At 37.2% G+C, this 18,296-nt stretch overlaps 1 protein-coding gene across 2 annotated transcripts in view; it reads left to right on the top strand.

The window, feature by feature from the left end:
* Positions 1-6,051: 6,051 nt before the first annotated feature.
* Positions 6,052-18,296, top strand: part of LOC149163677 (calcium-dependent protein kinase 34-like) — a 49,217-nt gene continuing 36,972 nt past the window's right edge. For both annotated transcript variants that reach the window (XM_089431810.1, XM_089431809.1), the window contains exon 1: positions 6,052-7,009. In XM_089431810.1, the coding sequence (XP_089287936.1) occupies positions 6,244-7,009 (766 nt within the window). In that variant the 5' untranslated portion in view covers positions 6,052-6,243. The remainder of the gene's footprint in view (positions 7,010-18,296) is intronic.

Genomic DNA, 18,296 nt, shown 5'->3' with positions numbered 1-18,296 from the left:
TAAAATTTATCATCTAACAACTTGTCATTTTACTCAAAATATAAAGGGAAAAGAATTTAAAAGAAAATGTTATTAATATATTTATTTTTAAAATAATAAAAATATTTGTTTTTTCAAGTTAGCTCAAATTTAATTAAATAATTTTTATATAATTATATTTTTAAATTCATAAATTTTTATTTATTATTTTTTATTATTATGTATGACTAAAACATATTTTGAATGCTAAGATAAAATGTCTATTAAAAAATTAAATGAAGAAATATAAAAAACATGTATATATTTTTTCTTTTAAAAAAATTAATAATTTTTTTTGGTAGGTAAGCACCCACGGGGGATTTGAACCAGTAACCTATGGCAAAGAGTGCCTACTAGTGACCTATCGCAAGGAGTGGCTTAACATTGCACCCATTCACTGTCAATCCAACCAGTAACCTATGGCAAAGAGTGCCTACTAGTGACCTATCGCAAGGAGTGGCTTAACATTGCACCCATTCACTGTCAATCCAAAGCCCCGTGGACAATATTTCTAATTAGCAAATAAATTTAAATTAAAAATAAAATTTGTAACCTAACAACCTTTTATTTTAAAAATTGAAATAATTACTTCAATATTTATGTAGAGGATGTTGTATAAACATGCATTTCTAAATATGTAAAAACTAAATATTACAATTCTATAAAAACTATAAAAATATGTTTAAAAGTTTGTATCATTTTATGTTTAAAAGACAAAATGTATCTCTTCACTCTCATATTCTATAAAAGATATTTGAAAAACACTTTCCATTGTAAGATTTGAAATCCAAAACTCAATTCACTCATTGACATTTTGTAAAAAAATTCCAAAAAACACTCTCTAAAAAATTATAAACCTCACTAAGAAATTTTTTTTTCAGAGAAACCTCACTAAGAAATTATAACCTCCTTGTTTTGAGAAAATGTAGCAAACCAAATATAAGTTAAACAATAAAACCAATAAAAGCAAATTTATAAAATATATATTGTATATTAATTTTACACTATTATAATTTTTATCTCTTTAGAATTTTATTTAAAAAATTAAAATAATATTAATTTTGAAGCTATTGTGGTTTTAGTATTATTATGGTAAAAAACTAAACAAGAGCCATGTGCACAAACTAATCCATTTATTTGAAGACATTTCGAATATGAAAAAATTATGGTAGAAAGTTAATCAACAATCATGCACAAAAACTAATCCATTTATGTGGAGGACATTGCACAAGCATACATTTTCAAATATGTATTCAATAAAAAATTAAAATTTAAGATAATATAAATTTCAAGTTTGTGTTGTTTCTATGTTATTATGGTAAAAATTAATATGTAAAAAAGGTAATACCAATTTGAAATTTGTGCTCTTTCAGTGTTAACATGGTAAAAAACTAACATCTAAAAAATGAGATATTTTGCAACTCTAAAAAAAAAAAAAAAAACATGTTTAAAAAATTTGTATATTGCTAGACTTACAATAAGAAATAAAAAATTAGGATAATACCAATTTCGAAGTAAAACTTCTATTAAGATAATACCAATTTCCAAGTAAAACTTCTTATATTGTTAGACTTAAGTCCAAAATAAAAAAATCAAGGTAATACCAATATTGAAATTTGTATTTGTTTCAATATTATTATGGTAAAAATCTAATCAATGTTAATGAACAAAAACTAAAAACAAGTTTAAAACTTGTGTATCATTAAATTAAATGCAAAATGCTCCTCTTAGCTCTTTAGCATTTTGTTAAAAAAAAAGATTTAAGTTCAAAAGACAAAACTGAACATTTTACTTAGTTAAAAAAATTAAAAATAATTTCTAAGAAACCATCAACCTCACTGTTTTGAGAAAAATGAAGCAAAGCAATAACGTCAATTTGTTGAAATCTAGTTGAAAAGACCAACTAAATTTCTAAATACATGCTTTGATTAAATTATTCCATGTTTCCTATGAAATTAAAAATAAAATCCATTACCATATAAAACAAATAGTTATTATTGAGTAAAAACAATGACAAACAAGAATAGACATCTTCATCCAAATTTCAGAACTGCTTAGATACTTCATTTATTCCATCCAAATTATTTTTAAAACAAAGTTACTCCCATCCAATAATGACAAATAATGACTAAATTTCTACAATATTTTTACAAAAAATTACAGGCACCTTGGGTGCAACACACAAAATTGGTGCTATTCATGGGATTTGGGCAACACAAAAGTGGTTGGGCGTAATTGCGGGATGTCACTGCATGTCCCATAGTTATCATTGTGAAAAGTTTTAGCCTTTGTTAGAGTGCCAACAAATAATAAGAAAATAATGATTAATTGAAATCTAAAAATTGAACAATAATCGAAATAAATAAAAAATATTACAAAGATTGCCAATTTTAACTTCACAAGTTATTATTTTCCAAATCTCTAATATTTGATGCACACAATAATGAGAAAAGATCTTTAAGATTGAGTAGAATGAAGAATGAGATGTATATCTATAAGACAATTGAGAAAATCACATCTTCTTTTTAGAATTGTATAAGACAACTGAGAAAGTTACATCTTATTTTTAGATTTCTTTTTTACTAATTTAATTATCTTCATTGAAATGGAAGTTTTGTTGTGTAGTTGTTGTTTTAAGTGAAAATAAATTATAAAAAGGTGAAAGGAAAAAATAAAGTCAAATTAAAAATTAACAAGAAAAAAAAAACTATGATTAATGGAATTGAAATTTAAAAGATAGAAAAAAACCATAAAGAAAGTATAAATCAAATTGAATAGTAATATAACTTAAAAAAAATATTGGATTTTTTCTTTCTTTTTAAAATTAGAAAAAATTATAATTCATCAAAATAGAAATAATAAAAAAAAAATATAAAATTAAAAACAAAAAAAATTAGTAATTAACAGAAAAATAAAAGTTACTAAACAACATCTATAATAAGCGACTAATTACTTTACAAATAAATAAATTTAAATAATAATTAAAAAGCAAAAAAAATTAATAATAATAAAAATAACAAAAATTGATTTCTAATATTAAATTAGTATAAATTTTAAATCAAAAATAAAATCCCCGGATGCGGGTGATTAAATGTTCGAAGGACATTCGGGCGGCGTTTCATGTGGGCATCTGTCAGCTCGCATACGCCACGAGTAAGTTCACTTGGGAAGGGGAACGGGCCTGCATAACCACATTAATGCGGCCATTATGGTGTTCATCTGCCGTCATTATCGCCGCGTCTTGTTGCTCCTTAAACGCTCATTGCATTCCAGCTCCAATGCATTCCACCGTCGAGGTTTCACCTGCAGTTCTGGGCGTTTCTTTGCATCTCGTTGCAGGGGTTCACAACACTGTTAATGTGCAGGGATTGTATGGTTATTGGGAGGTTCTGCAATTACCCAGCGCACAACAAGCCAACATGCGGTGCGAAAGAGTCAGGCTACTGAGCAGAAGGGGGGGCTTTGGTGGTCGCGCTGTCTCGCAGCGCTCCTCCGACACTCTGGAACCTGAACGGCGAAGTCCTCCGTCAACGAGGAGTGGCAGAGAAAGGGGTCGTGGTAGATCAGGAGAGGTGGTAAGTGAGCTTGCCGCTCACCAGACAGCGCGGTATCGCTTCCCTTGCTCGTTCGACAACGCCATTTTTATTATTTCTGTCTCTATTGAAAAGCTTGAAGACAACAGCAATTTGGGAGCGGCCCAAGCTGTTGAACCTGTGGAGCAGAGAATTGCAAACCCGGAGGAGCGCCTGCGCTCAGTCTCGGAGGATGCTTCATCGCCAATTCTGGCAAACCCCGCTGGCCCAGGTGTGTCCGTGCGTGGCGATCCCACCGGCTCGGTTGCTCCTCATTCGGACTCGGAGGACCTTCTTCGGTACGGGTGTCTGGTTGTTGAGGAGCCCTATACCACAGATGATGACTAGCCTAGCTTATTCTGTTTTTGTTGCTATGTTTTGGCTCCGATTCTTGCAAGTTAATGTGTCGTTTCTACATATATCAACTGTTTCTGTCTGTCTCTGGGCAGGGTCTGTCCATGTTTCTGTCAGTCTCAGCGTCTGTCTGTCAAAATGTACTGGTCTGGTCACTATGGAAAACTGTAATGTGTCGGAGAACTGCACTGATCTTATGTGTTTTTGTAAAATGTCATCCTCAAGCTGAACTCTCAAGGCCACTGCCTCGCTGTAACTTTTTGTATCCATAATAGAATTAGTCTTATTGAGAAAAAAAAAAAATCAGAAATAAAATAATAAGTAATCTAAAAAATTAAATACAGAATAACATTTTCAATAAGATAATAATGAGCTTAAATGAATTTCGTGAGATAGCAATTGATATCTATTGGCGAACACTGAGTCCATGATGCGTCACTGGTAAATTTGAGTAAAACCCATAAAAATGAATATATATATATATGGTGGCAAGTTTATTAATGAAAGAATATATACTTGAATTAGCTTATGAACGCTTAGGTTGCGAGAAAGAAATTGATGTGTAAGATAAAATTAATTTTAAATAAATAAAAAATAAAATAATTATAACTTATTTTTTTATTTAATATTTATATTTTGTGTAATAGGTTAATATTTATATTTTGTGTAATAGGTTTTAAGATTTTTTTTTAATTAATTTTACTTATGGTTTGATTATTTTCTAAAAGTAGGTGATATAATTTTTAATAAGATTTTGATTTTTCATGATTTTAATGGTTTGGAAAATTTTGGCAACACTTAAATGGTGTAAATTATATATTTTAAATTTGTGATTTTTATTAGATTTGAAGGAAAAACATGATGAGAATTTAAAATAGTTTAAATTATAATTTGATTTTGGCATTTGTTTAATTATCATATTTAAATTTTTTAAAGATTTTTAAATTGCGAAAAATTCACAATTCAATTTGTGATTCCAACAACTTTTTATTCAAAAACACTTTTAAACATTTAACAATTAAACTACAACTTTAATTTAAATAGAAAAAATACTTGTCAATATTTCAATCTTGAACCAGGAAATTGAACCAGTGATTTCACATCAAAAAATACCTTAACATATCTAAAATCCATAGACAACTCAATATTAATATTTGAAAATCAAATAACTCATTTATTTTGTATTGAAATTTAAAATCAAATAACTCATTTATTTTGTATTGCAATTTAAAAATCGCATAAATAATATTTTTTACCATTTATTATTTTAATAATATTATAAAAAATTAATAATTATATATCATTCTAATTAGGAGTTGTCTATAATGCAACTTTTTGGAGATTCCGGTGAAAAAATTGAGGTTAAATCTTGATTTGTATTATTTAAAATGGTTTTTTAACTGCATATTTGGATTCAGCACCCTGAAAAACCCTGGGACGCGGACATTTTGATTGTGCAGAAACTAGCTATCAAATTTACGATTCCAATAAATTATTGTGAGATTTTGACCAAAAAACATCTACCAAAAAAACTTCCAAAAAATCACATTATAAACAACTACTTCTAATTATTTTAACGAGCAGCAATTTATTTATCAAATTCCATTTATACACCCTATGCACTGCTTTATATTTCAAATTTAAGTAACTTTAATGGTACAAATTCCCATGCTCTGTAAAGTGTATGTGCTGCTCCCCAATCCCAGATAAGTTGCCACATCGGTAGATCATATCCTCGGGCAAAAACAATACCAATTATAAAGTAAACGACAGAGATAAAATATTATCTCGACAGCCACACCACTACTTGGCCATTTGCGTGACTCCATCTCTTTTTCATCGCCGCTTCCTCTTCTCCTTCAGACACGTGGCAATCTAGCACGAGACTAAGTCATTGACTTGTAACAATCGCCGACAACTCCAGACCGAGTACCAGCGGTCCGACGCGGACACGCTCCTGTCCACGTTGCAAACGCCGCGTGGGTGATCCGAGTTACCGGAAAACACCGAAACGGCTCCCCAACCGCCCCAACGGGGACATTTTTCCGGGCGGCGAAGACATTCCGGGTTCCACTTCCACTTCCCTACCGTGAAGAGGCTTCTCCTCGGACCCAACAACAAAAGCCGCAAATAAGGTGTGTGTTGCTACATATGTCGCACGCCCACCCAAGCTCGTTCGAAATTCGTGGATCTATCTATGCAGTCTGCAACTCCAGTATTTTCCTGCTCCTCGAACCCATTGTTGCAGAGGGGCAGAGTGGAGATCTGAAGGAATTTTGTCTGTTAATTGAAGGCAAAAATGGGGAACTGCGTGGGAACAAAGGGGAGAGCACCGGTGGACCAATATTACAACACCAATGCCGGTGGCAATCACCAACCAGAGCAGCCGAAGAAGATGACGACGGGAAATCCTCCTCATGACGCCACCAGCGCCACTGCTGCTCCCATTTCGCCTCGCAGATACTACCCCGAGACCCACAAATACCCCCCCGAGATCTACAAAGCAGCATCAGCAGTGCCCGCCCCTTCGCCAAGGCTGGTCACCGGGCAACCGGATGGGCCCGTGCTGGGCCGCGCTATGGAGGACGTCCGGTCGACCTACACGTTCGGGCGCGAGCTCGGGCGTGGGCAGTTCGGCGTAACCCACCTGTGCACGCACAAGGTGACCGGCGAGCAGTTCGCGTGCAAGACCATCGCGAAGCGGAAGCTGGCGAACAAGGACGACATCGAGGACGTGAAGAGGGAGGTCCAGATCATGCACCACCTGACGGGGCAGCCCAATGTGGTCGAGCTCAAGGGCGCCTACGAGGACAAGCAGTCGGTCCATCTCGTCATGGAGCTCTGCGCCGGAGGAGAGCTTTTTGATCGGATCATTGCCAAGGGTCACTACACCGAGAGGGCTGCATCCTCCCTCTGCAGGACCATTGTCCAGGTCGTCCACACTTGTCATTCCATGGGCGTTGTCCACCGCGATCTCAAGCCAGAGAATTTCCTTCTTCTCAACAAGAACGAGAATTCCCCTCTCAAGGCCACCGATTTTGGGCTTTCTGTCTTCTTCAAACCAGGTACACTTCTAATTAATTACTCTGTTTCTCCCCCATTAAAAAAGATTGTAACTAACTTCTGTCCCCCTTTAATTTCATTGTTTTTCCCATTGCTTTTATTTCATCAAATTCTGGTTATTTGAATGTTAATCTGGGGGAGCCTGCCATGCTGGTTTCCAATCTTATGGACATCTCTTTCCTGCGTTTCACAATAGTAAACACTATGTTGTATTAGCACTCAGTTCTGCCAAGTTAGTATGGTAGATAAATCTTTAAACTAAATACTATTGAATTTCATAGCAAGATTGAAATTGGTCTCATTATTGTAAATCTCTGCTAGCGTTGCTATTTTAACTTCAACAAATCTTAAAAATAATACTGGTGGATTTCATAGCAAGATTGAAAATGCCCTCATTATTGTAAATCTCTGCTAGCGTTGCTATTGTAACTTCAACAAATCTTAAAAATAAATACTGGTGAATTTCATAGCAAGATTGAAAATGGTCTCATTATTGTAAATCTCTGCTAGCGTTGCTATTGTAACATCAACAAATCTTAAAAAGAAGTACTGGTGAATTTCATAACAAGAATGAAATTGGTCTCATTATTGTATATCTCTGCTAGCGTTGCTATTGTAACATCAACTTTGGGACTTGCACTTGAAAGCTGACAAGAAAGAAGAAAATGAGATTGCTGATGGTTTTGGTGTCCTCATATGCCTTCATGGCCCCTCTTTTTCTTGTGGTTGTTATCTATGTGATATCCATTACAGGCTATCTTATGATAGTGGCATATTTCCCTATGATGGTATTTGGTTCCACCAAGGCAATGCTCTCCTCCTCCTAATGGGATTAGAATGTATGTGCTGGGATGCATATACACTCCCACCTTCACATGCAGATATTAAGATTTCACATTTGAATCCTTACTTGAATATTTAACATTCAAAGTACTCCTTCTTCTATAATTATAACTTTAGTGTTTAGGATTTCTCTGGTTTCCTGTTTTTTGGGTGTTGCTTTCAGCATGGTCCTTATTGACAGATTGACACATCAGCAGATACAAATTTGCCCTGTCATGTCTGATCCAGTCAATTCAGGGTTTTGTTTTGGCTGTATCATATGCTGACTTGGCCTCTGGTTGATTTAGTGTCCAAGTTGTACCAGCTTTGATAAAAAACAATATGTAACGCAGTTTATAATGTATGTGCTCATATAGATAGATATACACTCCCACACCCACGTCCACATATATCCAGTCAATAGTATGATGCTGTTGGCGATGCATAAATTATTTTAAGTTACAAAAAAATTGCAAGAGATCATAAACTCTGTATGCGTTAGTGTTTTCACCTTTTGCAATGATATATTCACGGTAAGGTGTCTGATAAGGTGTCTGATCTTTCCGTAGGCATGTATCTGTGTTTAAAAAGAATTGCAATAGTAGTGATTACTGCATCCATATATGTTTATTATGGATTTAGGTAAGATTACATGGCGTTTACCCTGTCAGTTAGGAGCTATGAGTACTCCCTCTTCTATAATTATAACTTTGGAGTGTTTAGGGCTTCTTTCTTTTCTCTATCGTTGTAAGCCTGGGTCTTGTTGGCAGGTTGACTAGTCAGCAGATGCAGATTCAGTTAGTAATGTCCCAAGTCAGCTCTTTTGGCTGACTTGGGTGTGTCAGATGCTGACTGGGCCTCTGGCTGAGTTACTGTCTGAGTCAGACTCGTTTTGATCCAAAATTGATCTGCCTCGGCTGAGTCATGACACTGGTTATAATTTATGTGCCTGTATAGATACACATTCTCACACCCACATATGCATATATCCTTCCGCTAGCACAATGCTGTGGTCATACATAAATTGTCAAACATCATAATAAAATTGCAAAAGAGCATAAATTCTGTATGCTTTAGTCTTTTTTGCAATGATACATTCATAGTGAGGTGTCTGATCTCTCTGTGAGGATGCATTTGTTTTCCAAAAGACTTGCAATAGTAGTTCTTACAGCATCCATAAATGCATATCGTGAATTTAGATAGGAGTAAATGGCCTTCGCTTTTTCCTTTGAGTTAGGAACTATCAATACCAAGTATTCAAAATTATGGATATCATGTTTTGCTTTTATCTGGTTTTTCAACAAGTTAAAATTATCATATAGGGAACACGGGTTGGGCCCTTGGGGTGTGGGAAAATCTCAATTATATAGGATGCTGAACCTATGGGAAAATGCAATTTCAACAGTATATTATGGTAGAGGTGTAGTTGGTTGCCTCACAGGCAGATGGAAACAATGTTGCATGAAGCGGAAGCGTTTTTTGGAAGCGGGGACACCGAAGCGTCATTTTCCAAAAATCTAGGAAGCGAAGCGTCTGCTATATATATATATATATATATATATTTATTTATATTTTTTTGCATTTATACTCAAAACAAACATCCCAAATACCAAATTAATTGTAGAAGACATGAAAACATGCATATTTTTGCATAAATCAAGATAGATATAACATCCATTGTACATTAATGATTAATTATTCGAGCATCAACCATTTAGATGCATCAACCATCTAGAATATAGATTCTTCTCCTCTTGTCTAGCCTTTGCCTCTACCTCGATTGTCTAGGGATATTAGTCAACATTGCCCAATTTTGATCAAACTACCTAATTCAAGACTTTAAATATGGTAGAAAAAGCTTAACATGCTTGATTGATGATTTTGACTTGATTGAAAGGTAATTTTTTGCTAAGGGCGTGCCGCGTGACAAAGGAGTTCAACAATTAACACCACCAACACTAGGGTACATATAGGGCTTGGTGCTCTTGATTAAATGCTAATCGCATACCTTCATACTTGATATAATCTAATGAAATGCCACAATCCCATTGATCCTGAATTCCTGAACACTGTTAAGTCTGCTGAATTTTGAATAGAATATGAAAGTCTATTTTCTCCATATGAAGTCCAATGAGGCTGGAACCACTCTCAAACATCTTGAGTCATTTCATGGTAATGTTAAAAATTTAAGTAAAAGGTCATGTCATGGTAATGTTAAAAATTTAAGTAAAAGGATGAAAATGAAAAATAAAGGAGAATGTCACTTTTACTTTAAGAATTTAACATTACCATGAGGGAGCATCTGCTATATTTATATATTTTTTTTGCCTTCATTCGTCACCCTAACCCAAGGTGGACCCACCCCCAACAAGCAAACTCACTTAAAATTAAAAAAAATGAAAAAAAAAAACGATTTTCTAAACGCTTTTTTGGAAGCTTTTCTGGAAGCGTACGCTTCCTCCTCCGAAGTGCCACGCTTCCGACGCCCGAAGCACCGTACGAAGCGGGCTTCGGCGCTTCAGAAGCGGCGCTTCCGTACAACGCTTCCAAATTTCCAAGAAGTGTCTAAAAATGCCGAAGCGGAAGCGCCGCTTCCGGCCAAGCTTCCTAGGCGCTTCCGTACGAGACGCGCTTCGGGGCTTGGAACCGGGGGGGGGGGGGGGGGCGCCTCGTGCAACTATGGATGGAAAACCCTGAATATACACTGGATTGTACATGGAAAATCAAATGGAGTTATAGTCACGATTTAGACATCGTAGGAAACAATTTTGGCAATTGATCAATTAATTACATTTCTAGCAGAGATTTGACACTAGTGTCAAAATTTCAGAGCGGGAAGGTGGAATATAGGGCTTGCAATGTATGGAGGGAAGTGATAAATATGGAATCGGAAAACAAGACTATGCCATCTCAAACGGGGTTTCCCAACTAGTGCCCTTCCTAAAGCCATGGGCCATGTTATCCATTAAAAGTAACATGGCCTATCCTTTAGTCTATCCTTAACATGGCACATCCATGACTCCATATGCCCAAAGAAGTAGGCACTGGTCCAATCTAGCAGGCCTTGGAGAGGGAAATCCTACAAGACAAGAAGCTAGACTAAGTGCTAACAATGGAACAATGTCCCACTGTCACCACACCCAAGGCTCCCTGCTCTTTATGGATTTTCACTGTTAGTTTGGGCATGGATGATATATGCAAGTGTGTATTTGGTTCTCTTGTTGTTATTGGCATGCGTTTTTACATGTGTGACAGTGGTTTTCATCCTTTCCTTTCCATTTTTGAATAGCCATGGTGTGATGGGGTTCTTTCATTTGGTTGAGCTGGATTGACATACAGTTTTGAAACTAGGTGAGGTGGTCTTAGGAAAATTCCCAAGGGCCTAGGAATCCCTCGACCAGTAATGGTAGAGTACATGGTAAAGCTTGAGGGTGGAGATGGGAAAATTCCTCAAGCTATTGGTGAATAAATCCAAAGGTATCCATGCTTGTTTAGGGCTTAGTGATCCCTTCATCGGTTTTGGTGGGATTGCGGTAAAGCCTGTTAGTGTATGTTTATTGTTTGGCCTAGGAATCCCTTGACCGGTAATGACAGATGTTGTAACATGCATCTTCATTGTTTATAATTTTCGTTTTTCATTTAAAAGTCATTGAAAAATAGATAAAGCACAAAAGGGGCGATGCAATAATTGCACATTGAAATAAAAAGAAAACAAGTATAAAAGAATCGGCCTCGAAGTAGCCAAGGTTGCTATACAAATTACTGTATAAATGGTTATATGGAGCTAGACCCGATATATATATATATGTGCATATTGAAACAAAAAAGAAACAAAGTAACATAGCGGAATCGCTAAAGGAACAATTATAAAAGAATCGGACCTGATATATATATATATTGTGTTTAAAAGTCTCATCGGGTCCGTTGTATCGCAAAGCACTAAATAGCCAGACCCGAAAACATATATATATCGCGTTTATAATTTCGGCGGGTCCGCCGTGTCGCAAATCGTTAAGGTTCAAGTATATGGGTTCTGTTGATTGCGATATGCGATGGCCGGACCCGTTATAATATATATTATGTTTAATTCTCCCGTCGGGTCTGCGATCATCGCATAACGTTTATGACTTATGCCGATTGTGATTTGCGATGGCGAACCAGACCCGATATTACATATACCATGTTTTATATTTCCGGCAGGTCTGCTAATCGCAGTTTGTTAAGGTTTTGGGTTAATACCCCAATTGAAATTGCCGATTGCGATTGCGATGGGTTATAAACCTGATGAATTATTAAATACAGATCTATGTATAATCAAGTCCGTAAAGGTATTAAGGCATATTTAAAAGGCAAATGGGCAGATTCGATAGTTTATGCAACATATTTAATTCAGTTTAAGCTCCGCAATTACCAAAGGTTTGCATTAATTCCACTGAATAAAGGGAAAATTAGTGTTAAAGCCGAATCCGAAGAAAAGGTGATTGGTCGGGTTATTTGGTGTTCTCTCCAATCAGATTATTCCTGACATATATATATGGACCTCTTTCAAAGCTTTTGGCGCAGTTTATATATGTTCCAAGTCTTAATATTGTATATATAATAAAGTTGAATAATTTCAAAGAGAAAATAGTTTTATAATTGCTATAAAGCAGTTTATTAGCTGTTCCAAGAAATCAGTTCCAAAACTGATTTGATAGAAGAGATAAAAGCCCAAAAAGGGAATTGTAATGGTTTTTGTTCGAATTTTGGAGAACCTGGAGACTAGGCTACTGTATTCCTGATATAATAGTTGATTAATGAAAGAATCAGAGGTTTCCATCAATTGTTGGGTATAATTTTGTAACCCTCTTTGTTATGTGTCATGTTATCTTTTCTTCTTTCAAGTATAGTAATGAAGCTGCAGGTCTTTATTTGCTTATGTAGATGAAGTTAAAATTCCTTAAAAGAGTGCTCCTATACTGGAAGTTTCCACCTTCCTTTCTAAGTTATAGATAATAGTTTTTGTGAAAGACTAGCATATTATCTTTAACTTCTCCAAGAGTCACAGGTAGTAGTTTCTGTGTTAAGCAGCATATTGTCTATGATTCAATTCTCATTTTCATAATTCTTCTAAGTTACAGATAGTAGTTTATGTGAAAAACCAACATATTATCTTTAACTTCTCCTTCAAGCTTTCTTCACTCATCATTTATATCTAGCAACAAATGGCATTCTGAAATGTTCCGGTCATACATTTATTAAGGGTTGAAGACCAAGTTTTCCAGGTCCTTCATTTGAGAACACAACAAACATTAAGTGACAGAAATAATATTTATTAATGTCTTAAGCACAATTTCTCTACAGCCAGGAATTTGGTTTCTTAAGGTACAACATTAATTGGCACCGTTGTCGGGGAGAGAAGATAAGAACACTTTTCCCTGGGTTTTCACTAGTTTCCTCTGGTTGTTCAGTGAGGAGGAAATACTTGGCTGTTTCAAATTGTTAAACACACACATGGCAAAAAGAGTATGAAAGATAAAACATGATAGTACATTTTTTATTAACAAATGATATACATTTATAGTACATGGTGTGACCATTGGGTTCCACATCCCAAGGTCTCTTGGACTTCCTTAGTCTATTTTGCTTCCATACTAACCCATAGAGGATTAGGTGTCCAACATCCCCCCCCTTAATCTGAAGGGTTATGTATGAGTCCAAGAAGAGAGTTGTAATACAAAATGTGCAAAAATGCATGGCAGCACTAGGCTGAATGTGCTCTCTGAAATGTTGGTATAAGGGGGTGGTTTAAGGATGACCACCAACATTGGAACGCTTAGTGCAGTTTTCGAAACTCTGCCAAATCTGGCATGAAGCTGAGGTCTTCTGCTAGAGGAAGTGCTCTCATGTTTTGAAGAGGGAAGCCTTCAACCTTGGAAGGGAGGCCTCACTCTGCAAAAAAGGGAGAACCTCAACCTGAAAAGGGAGGTCTCAACCTGTGATGGTTTAAGGATAACCACCAACCGAAGGCATGCTCATGGGCATCTTTGTCGTTAGCTACAACTCTAAATCTGGTATGGCAGGTTGTGGCTCAGGCTCGCTTGATGTGGCTTTGAAGCTTGTAGATGACCATCACTTCCCCCCTTGTCAGATACAAGGTGAGAAGATGAAGAGATATCAATTGCAAGACTTTTCAATATTCGAGAACAAATCCTGTTGTATGAGCGAAATATCTTCTTGGCTATTGAAGCCCATTGCCAAGAAGTGATCCATCCAAGATGAATCTTTGTTCTTGCAGGAGGTTTGTTTTTGAAGCATTTGTTTGAAGAATGACTAGTTTTATGACAATGCTCACATGGATGAAGATCAAAACAATGATCTTTCATATGACCAACTAGGTCATAGTGCTGGCATTTAACAATTTTTGGCTGCAAATGTGGAGGAGCAGAATCTGGAACAGGTGAAGCTGAACTGCCAAGAAGAAATCCAACACTCTGAAATTGGATGGGCTTTGAGTAATCTGGAATATGAAAGGATGCCTCCTTATCATATCCAAGACCTGTTCTATGCTTGTTGTGGACAAGCTCTTTCCAAGGTCTGATGATGGACTTGGGAAGTGCAGACCGAACTTTTACATCTGTATGCAAATCTGTTGCTGGAATGGGCGCATGGTGGGAGTCAACCTCAATGTTATTGATTTTACCACTTGCTGGTTGCTGATGGGTGTCATGATGCTTATGTTGTTGTAACTCATCTCTCTGTAACTGTGATTCAAGTTGCAGAAATTCTATCTTCTCTTGTGCATTTTGCAAACAGGTTTGAATTTTAGAGAAAGAATCCATGCTAACTTTTATCATCCCATTAATATTGGAATGTATTAGGGTATTCAGTAACTCTAATACATCATCCATTCGATCCATTTTAAAACAATGCTTCAATTACAAATGCACTTTCTTAGAATGTAAAAGTACAAGTAAACTTATATATATCACACAATGCCAAATAGCTGCAACTTAAAGAATATAAACAACCCCTAATGCTTATGAAAGTTGTGCACCAAGATCATTAATGCGCAGTACTGTTGCAAATAGAAACATGAACTCTGTCATTCCCTTGGACTTGAATAATAAAATGCCAAATGTTGTAGAAGTGTTGATCAATAATGAAAGACAAATCGAGACATTCAACTTTGTTCATGCATAGGGTGTTTTCCAGTAGCATAACCAAATCCTGACTTTGTCATAAAATCATTTGCTTGACTTAAATGCTCATACATGAACTGTTCTTAAAAGCAGTCGTGCTTTAGGCATATGCTGGATACCGCAGATGGTCTTCCCTGCGTATTATATACTTTAGCCCAATAGTCAAACTCAGTTTGATTATCTGAGATGGAGAGAGAGAGGAACTCACCAACATCATAATCTATCTCTCAAGAGAAGCTTTTCTTGGCTGGTACCAACTCCCACACTCGGCTATTCATTTACAACTTTAATATTCCACACTTTGCATTTCAACTGCAGATTCAACTTGTGAATATAATAATCTTTATTTTTATAAACTTCTTAAAGAGATGTAGACAACGGCCATCAGAGATGCATTGTCGAAACTTAGCATCCACTTTTCTCAATTTAGCATCGCAACAAAAATACTGTAGTGTCTCCACGACATTCAATTCAATGCAGCGTTCAACGAGAGCCGAGTGCACATAGTCAGGATAACATTTTTTTTGACATGCATACAAGTAGTGATGTTTTATTCTCCTACACATAGATTTATTTTTTTGCTCTTTTACGTTAACTATGACTGTTCATGTACATGATTTGGAGCTTTCTCTCACTGTTCTACATACAGGCACAACTTACCACACTATGTTGGCTATTCTGCTACTTCTTCCCATAGACGGCGCCAACCTGAGCAAGTTAGTGAGCATCGTCCCTTAAATTCGGCCTTTGGGGGAGGTATTAAAAATCGGGAGATTTAATACAGTGGCAGGGCGGTATGAATACCATGGAGCAGTCGACTGTGCAAAGGGGTTGCGCAGGTGTGAAGTATGCAGCGCTAGCAGAGGCGGAGTGTGGACCGAGGTCGAGTTTTGCTCCGATCGAGGGTCAAGGGACAGAGGTCGAGCAATGCAGTGTGGAGCAGGATGACCGAGGTATATGCGCTGCATTACATTGTGAGCAACGTTCAAAACAATGAGCGTAGACAGCGTGATATGGAGAGAGCGTAAGCGCCACGATGTCTGCAATGGGCATTGAGATTGATGTACAGGTCACAGACATTTTGTCAAAGCCCCGAGGAAAGGTCAAATCTGTGACTTTCCCGAATGAATTGGAGTCGTTGAGAGACCTTCTTATAAGGGTCCTGCATGTTGCATGCATTGAGCTCTAGGAGCTCTGGGGGGCTTGGGGTACTTACTAGAGCAACATACGACCACAGGGCGACTCACCCTCCCCTGGTGGTGCGCTATGAACGAGATGATTAGTTCTTCTGTGGGCCGGGATGATTAGTTCTCCCATGGCAACTGTGGAACAGGATGATTAGTTCTCCTATGGGTCGGGATGATTAGTTCTCCTGTGGCAACTGTGGAGCAGGATGATTAGTTCTCCTATGGGCCAGGATGATTTGTTCTCCGTGGCGACTATGGAACATGATGATTAATTCTCCTGTGGGCTGGATGATTTGTTCTCCGTGGCGACTGTGGAACATGATGATTAGTTCTCTTGTGGGCCAGGATGATTAGTTCTCTGTGGCATCCACTGACAGGATGATTCGTTCTTTTGTGGACATGATGATTAATTCTCCTGTCGAGGCATCCTACCTATGCAGTCTAGGACTCATGGGAAGTACCTCTCATCTAATAAATGAGCAGGGAAATGAGGATAGGGACCATAGTAGTACTATCGATGATTGCATCGCTGTATCTACCGTACTCCCTATGTTAGGATGACCTCCATTGATCTGGGATCAGTATGAGTGGTTTGAGACACTCTCTTGTGACATTGATCTGGGATCAATATGAATGGTTTGAGACACTCTCTTGTGACATTGATTTGTGATCAATGAAACTGATCTGGGATCAGTATGAGTGGTTTGAGACACTCTCTTGTGACATTGACCTGGGATCAATGAAACTGATCTGGGATCAATGAAACTGATCTAGGATCAGTATGAGTGGTTTGAGACAGTCTCTTGTGACATTGATCTGGGATCAATGAAATTGATCTGGGATCAGTATGAGTGGTTTGAGACACTCTCTTGTGATATTGATTTGGGATCAATAAAACTGACTTCGGGTCAGTAAGAGTGATGTGACACACTCTCTTCAGATGAAACTGACTTCGGGTCAGTAGAGAATGGTATGAGACATTCTCGATCAATTCTTATTCTTCATGGTTCAACAGAGCATAGCAAAGCAGAGCAGAGCAGAGCTCAGCAGATTAGAGCAGAGCAGAGTAGTGCAGGGCACTGATGGCAGAGATAGTACAATCGGACATATGGATCAACGGATGGAGTTCTCCCTAGTTGAGAGGGAGTGTTAAAATTGGCAACTAGGGCCAAACTCCATGTGGGTCATCTTATTTATGGCAGCTGATATTTTTCTTGGATCCCTCTCATCGAGAGGTGTAGGATTGATTTAAAGATCATCCGATTATAATAAGTATTCATGGAGTTATAAATTTATTTGCGTTATAAGACAATTCGTCAAGGTCGATCAACAACCAAATAAACCCCACATGTGCTCAACGTTTTAGTATAAATAGAGGTGGCCTTCAAGTCATTTCAACACACTTGGGATCTCTTCCTCTTTCTACTTGTCTTTGGGTTTTAGTAGGAGAAGAGATCCTAAGGAATAACGTTGCCTTGATCCAGAGGGAAGAAAAGCCAGAACTGCTGGAAAAGTCGGAACTGCCAGAAAAGCCGAAAAAGCCGGAACTGCCGGAAAAGCCGGAAAAGCTGGAACTGCCGGAAAAGACGGAACTGCCGGAAAAGACGGCACTGCCGAGACTGTCGGAACTGCTGGGAACAATCGAAAATACCGGAACTACTGAGAACAGCCGGAACTGCCAAAACTAACTAACATTGGGACAGCTTTGTGGTACTTAGCAGCAAATACACCAAGCATGCAATGTTACAGCTAGCATGCAAGGGACAACTAGCATGTAACAACAAGCATGTTAAGGACAACAAGCAAGCAAGATGCAGCCAACACATAGGTCAGTATGGCAACATGGTGCAGCAATGGCACATAATGCAGTACGGTGATGGGTACAGTCATGATTAATGAAGCGTGATGAGATGCAGTGTAGTGATGATGGGTGCAACATGGTGTGGCGCGGTGAGGTGCAGCATGATGACGAAATGCAACACAACGATAGGTGAAGGAGTCACCTTGGAGAATTAGTTGAAGCAGCATGTCTTCAACTGATCTCATGTATCATCTTCTTAGAGATGATCTATGCTCTTATCTAGATAAGTCAAAGTGTT

This window comes from Pinus tabuliformis, chromosome 5_1, assembly GCF_031772625.1.
Source record: "Pinus tabuliformis cultivar Carrire ecotype Pingquan chromosome 5_1, CPIR1, whole genome shotgun sequence".
Taxonomy (NCBI): domain Eukaryota; kingdom Viridiplantae; phylum Streptophyta; class Pinopsida; order Pinales; family Pinaceae; genus Pinus; species Pinus tabuliformis.
Note: the sequence above shows the minus strand (reverse complement) of the source record. Positions and strands in the feature narration are given on the sequence as shown.